Raw genomic sequence first — 12,899 nt, forward strand, 5'->3', positions numbered from 1 at the left:
ATGGCCCGTTGCACCACAGCAGGGCACAGCACCAATGTGAACTTCATGGTTCTGAGGTTTGTGAGAAGGCTATAGAATCATAGAAGCATTAAGTTTGGAAAAGACCACTAAGATCATCCAGTCCAATCACCAGCACATCCCCACCATGTCCACTAACCACGTCCCTCAGTGCCACATCCACACAGTCCTTGGACACCTTCAGGGACAGTGACTCCACCACCTCCCTGGGCAGCCTATGCCAGTGCCAAACCACTCTTTCAGAGAACAATTTTTTCCTAATATCCAACTTCCAAGGTGAGTGTAACTGCAGCATTTCTTTCCTGTGTCCAAGGAGCCGAATGCTTTTTGCTCTGTGCCCATCCTGCTCGTACTGCGTCCCATGTCCCCACATCCCCGTTGCCTGGGCTGCAACCGCTTTGTTATCTACCCTAAACAGCCCTTCCTCTGCCTTCTCACTCTGCCATCGAGGTCTAGAGCAGCTTCCTGTCATATTTTCTTTGCCGCTTGTATCTTAACTCCTGCCTCAAGTAATCTCTGCCTCTGGTGAGCGTTTTCTGTGCTGCATCTTTCTGCAGGCCGTATATCTTGCTGTGCCCCTGTCCCTCTCGCTTCCTCCAGTCCTACTGAATCTCTTCTCCACCAGCTTGTGATTTCAGGGTTTCCTGTTTTCAGGAGTCAGGACCCCCAGGCAGCATAATATAAACTGCCAAAGCTACTTGCTCCCAGCAATTTAATGAAAGCATTTCAGCTAACTCCTGCTCCCTTGCACTTGCAGCACATCTTGTATGGTCTGGTTCCCTGCTCCAGCAGAGCCACATGGTTGGTGCCCCAAAACTTCTAATTGTTGCAGTTAATGCTTTTCACAAGGAATTGGTCTCAAGCATCTCATTTAGAAGGAGAAATATTAAATAGCTGTATGTATATTGGAGAGCTTGAAAGAAGTCTCAGATGTTTTATGTATTATTTCTTGAAATTCAAAAGAATAAGCTTCACAGGAAAATCTGCATCTACATTCATAGCATTCTATGCATTTCCATAGGCTTTAGGAGAAATTGGGATACACAGCTGACAATGATACAGATCAATAAGAAATATGTTTTGGAAAGTAACTACATAAAAGAAGACCACCGCAGGGGAATTCCATGTTATTTAACACCAGGTAATACCAGAGTGCAAATTAACACACTTTATTATGAAATCCACCTCTTTTTCCTTTCAGGAGGAGATACAGTGGTAATGCAACAACTAGATTAGCTTTAACTGGGGTTAATGAGAGGCTCTCTGAAAGTGGCAATATCAACAGATAAACATGCTTAAATTTTGCTGATATTTTTAAGCATTTAGATGCAGCAAGACTCAATTTCTACCGGTTTGTTAGAAATTAGTTTCTCAATGACCTTTTCTATGGAGAGAGCCAGACTGGGAGCTTTCTTCGAAGAACATCATGACTCCAGAAAATGCATCCAGAATACCTAAAACAGCTAAAAACATTTTATTTCTAATCTTAGGACATGAAAAACACATTTCTGCACCCAAAAAATCAGGAAAATCAAACTCAGAAATGCTGATGCACTCTCATTTCCTAGCAACCTGGTGAGAAAATGTTCAGGAGATTCAGGAGATGGAGAAGTGATACCCATTAAAACTATCTCAAGCAATACTTACCCAGGACCACGGGGTTTGTTCACTGGTATCAAGATTTTTTGGGCAGAGGTGAAGGTGTTAATTAAAGGTTCTCTGCATTGCTTTTTGCTGTACGTACTGCACGCCTGAGACACAATGCTTGGGTCGTATGGCATCCCGAGGAAGATAGGGCCACAGCAGATCCTGGAGAGGTCACAGCGTTCACTTTCCGCCCAGGAAAATGTAGGCAGAAGTGTGTGTACATAGCTGGCTGAAGATGTACCTAATGAATTATTTTATTTCTGTTGTGACTGTGGTATTTAGGGCTAACTTAGGCCATGCTGACATCTCCACTTACTAAAAGCTGTGTCAACCAAATCGAAACTCAGTTGCAGGGGATTCCGTGCAGACCTCAAGCTCACTTGCTTTGCCTCTGAGTATGCGTTTTCCCTACTAACAGGGAGTAGAAAGCAGGACCTGGGGTTAGAGCTCCGTCTCTCTGAACTGAGAAATAGGCACTTTTAATCAAAGTTCTTCTCTTTTGAAGTTGCTTTCTTGATCTGAGCCCCAGTCTTGTGCTGCTGACACCTCTGTGAGCTGAGCCTCAACCAGGAGCTGTCTTTGGCTCTCAGGCACCTACTGCACTGAAAGTGGAAAAATCACAGAACAGTACGTGTGTGAAGTCACCAGTACAAATTAATTACACCTTCCAAGTTGTTAGGTCTTAATAATAGGCTGAAGAGCTTCGCAGGGTTGATGCCAGCATCAGATCATGTAGCAGAAGAGAAAGTGGTAGCTGCAAGGAAGAGCTGGAAAAAGCAGAGCTGCTCCCTGCAGAGCAGCTCTGTTGTGTTCTTTATCCCCTGTTTAACTGATGAATCTGCCAGGTTGGTGAAGTTTTGGTTTTCAGCTTTTTCCCTTGTGTTCGCCTTGGCTGTTTTGCCTCCTAAAGTTAGCCTGAGTAAATATTTGACTTCTTCTCCTAAGCCCCCGCATACCGTTGTGTAACCTAATAAACCCTTTTATTTCATTAGCACCGGTTTACCCAATGTTCCAAACTAATTGAGGATGGATTTCCGAGAAGAAAAAGGAAGAACATGTTCACAGCCACAGCCACCTCTTCACCTGTTTACGAAAGACAACTCAGGTTCTGCAGCACAGGGAAAATATTGGCACAAAAATATCGCATCTCACCTTTCTGCAATGTTGTCAGTCCCTGTCAGTTGCCTGAGCTAAAAGCCGCATCATTCAGCGCTTAGATAAAAATGGAAGGTAAAAATGCAGGTCACTGCTTTCCTCAATGCAGTGGGGATTATTGGAGCAAATCCTGCCCGTCAGTTGGTGGAGGACACCTCTGCTTCATGCTCTGCTCTAGGAATGGAGGAGGCTGGCGCACATATGCATGATGGCAAGGAAGGGCTGTCTGGTTTTCAGCCACTTGTTTCAGCAGTCTGGGATCTTTGTAAGGAAGTGGGGAGTCAGAGAAAACACAAAATGTCATGTCAAGGACAAGCCTGTGAGGCCTGTGTCCCGAGTCAATATCCTGAATGTAAGGAAGAAATTTTCTACAATAAGGGTGGTGAGGCACTGGCACAGGTTGCCCAGACTTGTGGTGGAGGCCTTATCCTTGGAGACGTTCAAGATCAGGCTGGACTGGGCTCTGAGGGACCTGAACTAGCTGTAGGTTTCCTGTTCACTGCAGGGGAGTTGGAACTGATGATCTTTTTAAGGGCTCCTTCCAACTCTAGCAGTTCTATGATTCTATGATTCTGCCTAAGTCTCCTACAGCTTCAGTTGGCCGTGGCTAAATAACCCCTCAAAAACTCTCTCATTTATCTTGAACAAAATTTGAGGGCAGTATGTATTTGTACCTTGTACAGTGCTTCCCATCACTAAATCATAGAATAGTTAAGCTTGGAAAATATGACTAAACTCATCTAATCCAAACACAAGCCCATCACCACCATGCCCACTAACCCACGTCCATTAGTGCCACATCTCCACATTTCTTGAACATCCCTGGGGACGGAGACTCCACCACATCCCTGGGCAGCCCATTCCTGTGCCAAACAACTCTTTCTGAGAAGAGATCTTTCCTAATATCCCTAATATCCAACTTGAACCTCCCCTCATACAACTTAAGGCTGTTCTCCTTCCTATCACTGTTACCTGGGAGAAGAGGCTGACCCCCACCTCGCTACAATCTCCTTTCAGATCATGGTAGAGAACAATAACGCCACCCCTGAGCCTTTTCTTCTCCAGACTGAACAGTCCCAGTTCCCTCACTCCCCATAAGACTTCTGCTTCAGATCCCTCCCAGCTCCATTGCCCTTCTCTGGACACACTCTAGGGCCTCAATGTCTTTCTTGTAGTGAGGGGCCCAAAACTGAACACTGTACTTGAGGTGCAGCCTCACCAGGGCTGAGTACAGGGAAATAATCCCTTCCCAGCTTCTACTGACTATACGATTTCTGATGCAAGTCAGGATGCCATTGGCTGTCTTGGCTACCTGTGCACACTGCTGGCTCATGTTCAGCCAGCTGTCAACCCCAGATCCTTTTCCTCCATGCAGCTTTTCAGTCACTGCCCCAAACCTGTAGCGATGTCTTGGGTTGTTGTGACCAATGAGCAGGACCTGACACTTGGTCTTGTTAAAGATCATACAATTGGCCCCAACCCATGTTGAAACCACAGAGGCTCTGACATAACACTGGCACAAAAAAGCAGATTTGCTGTCTGAAGGACCCAGAGCATTACCCTTAAGAGGACTCCAGTGGCCAACTTGGCTCCTTTTGGCATGGCCTGACTTGATGCATGGTGAGCTGAGAAACCCCTTTGGGCAGCCATCCAGACAGTGCAGCCTTGGAGACATCCTGTCCTCAAACAAGGCACAGCATCTCTGATGTGCACTGTTTTCTTCCCTTTTTGCCTTTTCCACAACTCCTGGAATGTGTTTGCATATGGTGGAAAAAATGCAAGGAGTAGCAAGATGCAGCCAGGGACATTGCCCTGCCTTTGGCACTAGGCTTGGACGAGGACCATCATCACTGTGGAAGTCGGGGCAACCCCGGCAGCTTGTAGATGAGATTAGGGTGAGCTCATCAGAGATGAGCTGAATTCTAGGGGAAATCCATTGTGAAATTAAAATAGAGGAAAATCTATCTTCTGCACAATCTCAGTGAACACAGAATTGCAGCAAAGCTTGTTTTGATCAGAAAACTGGCTAGCAAGTATGAAATATTTTACAAACTTTCAAACTCATCTTCTCCTCCTCATTTCATTAATGGGTATCTTTTATCCTGTCCTAAGCAACAGCAAGAAAACTAATTAGTTTAACAAGTACAACAAATGGTTTTATTGGCAAAAAAGAACCCTTTGAAATATACATTACATTCACAAAGGATTAAATTACACCCTATTATCCATTTTCCATAAAATAAAGATTACTTTGATAAATCACGACTAATGTTATCTTTGGCTGATAAGAACTCCGTGCTTATTTGTGTGGCTTCTATAAATAGTGTGCTCTGAATTTATTTATCCCTAAATATAGTCGATGATACAGTCTGCCAGGCATTTTCCTGCAATTTGACAATACCACATCTGTGAGCAAGGCAGCAAATGAAAGCTTCATTGTCTGAATATGAAACGTGCAACTGGAAATTTTTTTTTGTCACACCCTACAGTAATCCATCAAACATATTTCTGCCATATCTTGCTTGAACAAGGTTTCCCTACTACTAAAGCAAAGTAATCTAAAGATGCCTTTTTTTAGGTTCATTTTTAAAGAGAAGAGTCTCATGTGTTTCATCTCCCCATTATATGTAGAGTCAGCTGTAGGGGATTGTACCCTGATTCATGCTATAATGTAGGGACAAATGGACATTTTCAAGTATCCTTTCATAGAATCATAGAATGACTTGGGTTGGAAGGGAGCGCAAGGATCATCAAGCTCCAACCTCCCTGCCACATCTAATATTAGACCAGGCTGCCCAGAGCCCCATCCAACCTGGCCTTGAACACCTCCAGGAACGGGGCATCCACAACCTCTCTGGGCAGCCTGTTCCAGCACCTCCACACTCTCTCTGTAAAGATCTTCCCCCTGACATCCAACCTAAATCATCCCCCCCTTCCAATTTTAAACCATTTCTCCTTGTCTTGCTATTATCTACCCTTGTAGAGTTGACTCCCATTCTGTTTGTAGACTTCCTTTAGGTATTGGGAGGCTATAGTGAGGTCACCCTACAGCCTTCTCTTCTCCAGGCTGAACAAGCCCAGCTCCCTCAGCCTGTCTTTGTACAGCCCTCATTTTGCACTTCGTCTTTCCATAGCATTGTTAAAGGATTTTGGAGGTTAGTGAAGATCTGAGTGATTGATCAAGGACCAAGGCAGAAGCAATGTCTTGGGTTTCAGTCCATTTCTCCATACGCCACCTCTACATCAGTGCCCCTTTACACAAGACCATGAATACCGGGGATATCAAAAGACTTTTGTGCTTGAGAGGTACAGCTACTTCTTGAGCATTTGGTAATCACATACCCCAGGCTAGTGTGAACATCTCTACCGAAGCATTGAATGGTTGAAGTTAAACTTATTGAAGAATTAGTTTGGTTCTGATGAGCCAAGCTGAGTTCCTACCCTGCAGCGGGTAGGTGGAGACCTGTGGTATTGTTGCCCCCATGATCCCAGCTCTGCCACCAGCAGACAGAACCCAGGGTGCCCCAGGAATCCTGGCCACCCAGCTGCAGCCATTCAGCAGCCAAATCTCTGGGGGATTTCAGAGCCCGCTGCCACAAAGCACGAGGACATGTCCTTTTCACAGAAAATATTTGGCTTTCATTTGGAATCTGAACAAAGATCAGTGCCATAAGATCTCTTTCCTCTATGAAAGATGCCCTATGAAGGGCCTTCAGGAAATCATCCAAGTTTAAAAAAATGATAAATGAGTGTAACTTAAATACATTCATGAAGCAAATTGGCTCCAAGCTCATCTACTACTTTGTATAGCACTGGATGCCTCAGAGGACCTCATGTTACTCCAAATTACCAAGGGTTGGAAATGGTACAGCAGTTGTAGGACCGTCCTACAGTTTAGCTTCTGAAGTGCCTCAATGAAATGGGGTAAAGTAGAGAGAGAGAGGTTCTGAAAACCTCTAGCAAGTAAATCCAGCATGTGAAGGAGTTAAGTTACATAGCACACCGTCCACTCCTACTGCCAGTTCCTTTCTCCCAGCTATTCAAACACAACATCAATCTTGCATTGATTTAGGGCAGCCAGCCCTACCCTGGTGCTTTGAATGTGTGCCCTCATCACAAGCAAATGGCTCTTTTCTGCATTTTCCCTCAGAAGCAGGTGGCAGCAGATTTCAAACAAACCCACACCCATGTCTGTGCTGCTTCTCAAGGGTGTGTTGTGCTCATGGAAATATGCCTAACCCCTCCATTTCATTTTCAACATTTTCTAAGCTCCCCACCCCCTGGGTTGATGGCAAAGTGACTCAGCAGGGCAAGCAAAGGGATTAAAGAGCAGCCAGAATTTTTTTAAGTGAATGGAAAACTTTAGTGGCTCTGAAAGTATTTTCCTCCAAGACATATTTCAGAAACTTTAATAAAAATAATTACAGCAGAGTCTATTAACAGACAAAATTCAGGGCTAGAGTTGTAAAACTCAGAGTAGGGAGAAGCATGCAGATGTTACAAAATAAATGTATTATCACCTTTCCAAACTCCCTTAAATGTCTCTTTTTCCTGTATTAGAAAAAAATTACTCTGGCCGGATTGCTGCATGCATGCTATGATTAAAACAATGTATTTTATTTTCAGTGTGATGTGCATATTTATAGAGATAGTGAGAAAAAGCTTTGGAAAGATTGAACACAGAGGCACTGCCACTAAGTGCTGGTGAACAACTTTGGGTTCAACTCAGCTCTGTGGCTTGCTGGTTGCTTGCTAATTCTGTGGATGGTAAAGTCCTGGGGTATCGATTCTGCTTCTGGGGCTCATCTAATTGGAGGCCAAAGATAAGGTCCCTAAGTAACAACTGTCAGAAAATTTAGACCTCAGGCTCTTCAGGAGTATACTCACATACGTATCACAAAGTGCTTGTTCTTTGCTTGTTCTGTCTTATGTCTTCCATATCTTGCATTGATTTCTGCTGCTACGTTCAAAGGAGAAGAATCAGAGCTGCTCCATTTTGAGCTACACAAATGAAGGGTTTGGGTGCTCTCCAGGAACGAGGGAGATGCAGATTCCAAACTCCTTTGGCCCAGAACTCAGCTTACTTGCTTTCCACAAAAGTGCTCTTTCCATAAGGCAACAATGCATAAAGAAGCCCTTTACTCACCTACTCTCAGAACTGGGTCATCTGAACATCGAATGCAGAGAGCACTGCCTCCTGGAGCCAGTTTCAAATGTGTTTTTGCACCATTTTCCCAAGCATGCTGCTAATGGACTCACCCTTTGAAAATACTTCCCTCTGTATAAAGTGTTTAAGGACCAAGAGTAGATGCGTTGTGGATACTCAAGCCAGATCTACAATAAATTGGTCTACAATAAATATATATGGCCCCCGTGCTGCCACCCACCCTTTCACAATGCAACACTTACGGGCCAATCCATCAACCTGAGCAATTAGAGGACTGAAGCACCACAGTGCTGGTGAGGAAATCCTGGGAATCTGTAAAATGAAAGGATGAGAACTGCCAAGGAACGGCAGGTCTAAATAGAACAATCTTTTCCTTCCTGCTTTAGGAAGGCAAGCAGAGGAAATAACAACACGGAAGACCAAAGTCAGTAAATGAAATGCCTTTTATTGATTTATTTATTCATTTGTGACCCTCTGACATTTACTTTAATTGCACAGACCAAAATTAGTGATTGACCTTAATTTTTTATAAGTTACAACTTTTATAGCTATTGCATTAGTATTAAGAGAAGATAAAATCAGAGATAAGTCTCTACATGGACTCAAAGATGGGAAGGATCTTCTTGCTACTCCTCATGCAAACTACCAACTGATTACTGGAGACTGAGGTGAAGTTTAATTTGAGGAAAAAGTTCATTCTTATGAGTATATTAATCTATTAACAAGCTAATTTATAACCTTTTGACAAGTGATGTAATTTTCACCTATTAGATAATAATTACAGGCATACTGAGCAATATTAATATTATTAAACAATGAACAGCCTTCTGAATATGTACTATAGTAATGCAAAACCTGAATAATTTAAATGCCTTGCCTAGTAGAAGAGCATAATTTTCCATTAAAGCATTCCTAAGCTTCTAGACATTTCTTCTTTTTTTTTTTTTTCTTAAAGATGTGGAGTTCTAAAACAGATCAAATCCAACATTCACATTTACAAAAGAATTTACGCCTCATCCAAGAACTCCAGGGGCACACTCTTTCCAATCTTTTTATATTATACCAACAAATTATGCCCATTAAGAAAAGGAGATATTACTTCAGCGTGGTGTTAGCACTGAAGCTGATTTCTGAGCACACTGATCTATGCCATGAGTTCTCCAAGAGACTAAAATGTATTGCTGCTGCTCTCCTGTTTCCTGCTCTGTTGCAAGCATACACTAAATTTGGCTGCCACTAAGTGTGTGTTCTGTATGGGAAATATTATCATTGTTAAAAGCATCCATCTTAAATATACAACTGATTCAATATGAATGAGTGCTTATCTCCCCCTTGATGCCTATCTATAAGTAACGGCCATAGTCCTGTGCAAATGATCTTCCTAACCTACAGAGTTATTGGTCCTAACCTTAAGTTTCAACTGATATAAGGACTCCTACATAACAATTTCACTAAAACAAAACCCTTCTAGTAAAACAAAATTAGAAAAATAATTTAAAGCATGAAGTTTCGGGTTATGTACATACAAGCAATTCAAATATTCTTTTTTTCCTACCAAAAAAATACCCGAATAACAACACAAGACAATGGATGCAAAAAAAAAACAAACACCAAACCTCCCCCCCTCAAAAAAAAAACAGGAATTTTGCCTCAAAGATTTGATCAACAGATTTTGAAAAAACACATCAAATATTGCAAAATGATTTATGAGCTATAAAAGACTTGAGACATTGAAACCGTATCAGCTGCATTAAAATTAAAGAGGCCCCGTGTATATTAATGATAGGCTGAGAAAAGGAGTGAAAAAATAGAGAAAAGAACAAATAAAAATATTGGTGAGGTCATAAGTGACACTGATTCAACATCTAGTTGAAAGGATTACGTATAGGCAAGGAAAAACCTTTCTCCTTTACTCTTTTTGAAGAGATTGCATATTGTCAAGGTCCATTTCCATTACAGGAATACATTAAAATAATTTTTAATCTATATTCTATTTTCTGGCCTACAGAAGGTTTTCAAAGACACAGGAAAGACTTCACTTCTGCCAAGCAGATTAAAGAAAACCGCATTCCTACGTATTTTAATATATAGTTACACATCAAAATTCAAGACAGAAAAATAATTCAATGCAAATAACAGACAGTACTATGGATTCTGATAAATCTGGGTGAAGCACGACTATGAGAGAAGTGCCTGAACTTGGTGAGGAGATCTGTGTAGTATCGTTTCTGGATCCTTATATTTATTTGAGGGATCCATCACAGCTGCATATAACTCACTGTAAGCTCTGCAGACCAGTTCTGTCGACTGTTTTATTATCTGCTCTCTAAAAAATAAAAATAAATTCACATAATTTGCAAATTGTAGGGATTTAACAACATTCATTGAAAATATACATTAGAATTCGGTGTCGGTTACATTAAAAAGGCCTTTTATTTCAAATATGAAAACAACTGAAAAGCTTTACAACAAAAGAAGGCTTTCCCGTCTGCGCTGTACATACATGAACTCATGTGTACGATTTTGATAAACAAGGAAATTGCATTTTTTATTTCTGCAGTCGTGAAATGAAACCGTAGAAGGAAAAAAAATTATAGAATCATAGACTGGTTTGGGTTGGAAGGGACCTTTAAGATCATCTGGTTCCAACGCCCTGCTATAGGCTGGGACACCTCCCTCTAGACCAGGTTGCTCACAGCCCCATCCAGCCTGGCCTTTCTCACTGACGTTTGTAAACAGACACACTGTTTTTATCTATGAGCACAATATATTCTGTTTGCCTTATCTTCACAGCACCTACTTCATAATTTGTCAGAGGAAGAGCTGAAAGTGATAGTGGTTAGAGATCTAGCATTACTACAGCCTTTTCCCAACAATACCATAAAGCCTGCATCCTGTTATTTTTTCAGATCTGAATGAGTAACAATGCACGAAGATTCCATGCTAAAACACTAACAGGAAAGCTGGATGGTTTTTGAAGACAAATATTTTTATTTTACATTGCCCACTGAATGCTTGCTTTGATCACCATGGTAATGTGCTTACAGTTACATATGCATTTTTATCCAACAAAAACATAATTACAACTATTTCACAGTCAAACTCATACAAACGGGACACCAGGAGATGTGGAGGAAATGGACCCTGAACCCAGGTCCAGCCCTGTTGTAACTGATAGGCAGCAAAGGAATATGATGGCACTCGCTAAAATCAGGGCTGAATTTACCACTTCTGACCACAGTGAGTGTGGACTGACAAACTGGAAGGATTTTGAATACTGAGTGTGTAGAACTTTGCATTTTCAGGAAAAAATAAGAAAAGGAAATTGAGATAATAGGTGAGACATATACTGCATTTTATGCTGATGTGAAGTATTTTGTTTTTCAACAACCACTGCCCACTGTCTAATTATTAGATTATTAGAATACCTGAAAAACAGACTGTTGTTATAAAAGCAGATCTAGAAATGCTCTTTTAGAGTATTCAGAGTTTCCTGGTAAACAACTGTCTCAGAACACAGCTCAGGATCACTCAGCTACGGTAACGTGACCACCTTTTCAGAAAGAACTGCACAAAGGATTTGTATAGGACTCACTGCATAGCACCAAATACTATTACATTAAAAGAAAAAGTTTATTAAAATATTCCAAAGGGCTGAACAGCACGAAATGAGTCTCTCCATCAAATAATGTCAATGTCATTAATCAGTAACATTAGGATTTCAGTTGCCATAACAACACGATCCATTTTATCACCAACACAAATGGCAGTGCTTTCTAAAAATAATAATGCCAGCATTCAGTTCCTGTGATCCAACACAAATGGAAAGAGCTTTACAAGACCGATATCCACAGAAATAAATACCTTAAAACTTTTCCTAAATGAGCAAAGGAATTTGAAAGACAAGATTATGTGCTGGCAAATGTTCTTTTTGAGGGAATGAGGGAATGCTCTTCATGGTCATAAAGCTTAAATTATATTGCCACTGAGTATATAATGCACTAGTCCCTTATCAAAAGCATGTGGTCTGCTTTTGAGAATCAAATAATCGGAGTTTTGCAGCTCAACAACTGGAACAGAGAATCACAATGATGTGATTTCAAGGAAGAAGTCTTCAGTATTGACACCAAATGTCTGTAAAACTAACTTGAAAATGATAACATTGAAATGATAGCAGCAGTCAAATGTTTCACTTGAATTTTGAGAAACTTCAGAATTTTGCACCTTTATTTAGTACAGAAAAAAAAAAAAGCCTGAATAGTAAGAACAAGATTCTGCAGGCAACCATCTATGTAAATATGTACTTTTGAATGCTTTTATTTTCAATTCTGTGCAGAAGCCAAACTGCAATGTTGAGTTACAGTTGGTTAATAAACCCCTTTCTGTCAGCTGAGCTGTGGCAGCTATAACAGTCATCGTCACAGAGGTTCCCCACTCACCTCTCTGCTGCCCACTGTTGCAAGATAACACAAATTTCACTTAAATTGTGCAGAGAGATTTAAAAATTTCATAAATGGAGCAAGGCTAAGAGTGCATACATGACCAGTTTATCTTGATTCATCTGACAGAAAGAAATTATTAAGTCAAGGCAATTTCAGTGCGTGCCTACATCTTTATGGTAGCATAAAGTCTACCTTGAAAAAAAATCACTTTTGTGTTAGTAGCGAAAAATTGAAGCTTTCAAAATTCATTTACTGTTATTATGATTTTAAAATATACCTACATTAAAAAAATATATACTGAGAGCTAAAATATTGGCTTAATAGCTTGACATCTAGAAGCCAAAGTTTCAGTGCTTCTTTTACACTGCTGCTCAAGATGCCTCACTTGATCTGTACTGCGTAGACCTATGCTCATAAGACAGAGCCAGCTCTGCTGGTTGAACTGCAGGAACACTGGCCCTAGCAGAGAG

General features: G+C 41.1%; 1 protein-coding gene across 1 annotated transcript in view; it reads right to left on the minus strand.

Annotated features, from left to right (window-relative positions):
• Nucleotides 1-8,412: 8,412 nt before the first annotated feature.
• The window catches only part of COG6 (component of oligomeric golgi complex 6), a 50,002-nt gene continuing 45,515 nt past the window's right edge, over nt 8,413-12,899 (minus strand). Inside the window, exon 19 of the mRNA XM_010728760.4 lies at nt 8,413-10,313. Within this exon, the coding sequence (XP_010727062.2) occupies nt 10,166-10,313 (148 nt within the window). The 3' untranslated portion in view covers nt 8,413-10,165. The remainder of the gene's footprint in view (nt 10,314-12,899) is intronic.

The sequence above is a fragment of the Meleagris gallopavo genome, chromosome 1 (assembly GCF_905368555.1).
Source record: "Meleagris gallopavo chromosome 1, MGAL_WU_HG_1.1, whole genome shotgun sequence".
Classification (NCBI taxonomy): domain Eukaryota; kingdom Metazoa; phylum Chordata; class Aves; order Galliformes; family Phasianidae; genus Meleagris; species Meleagris gallopavo.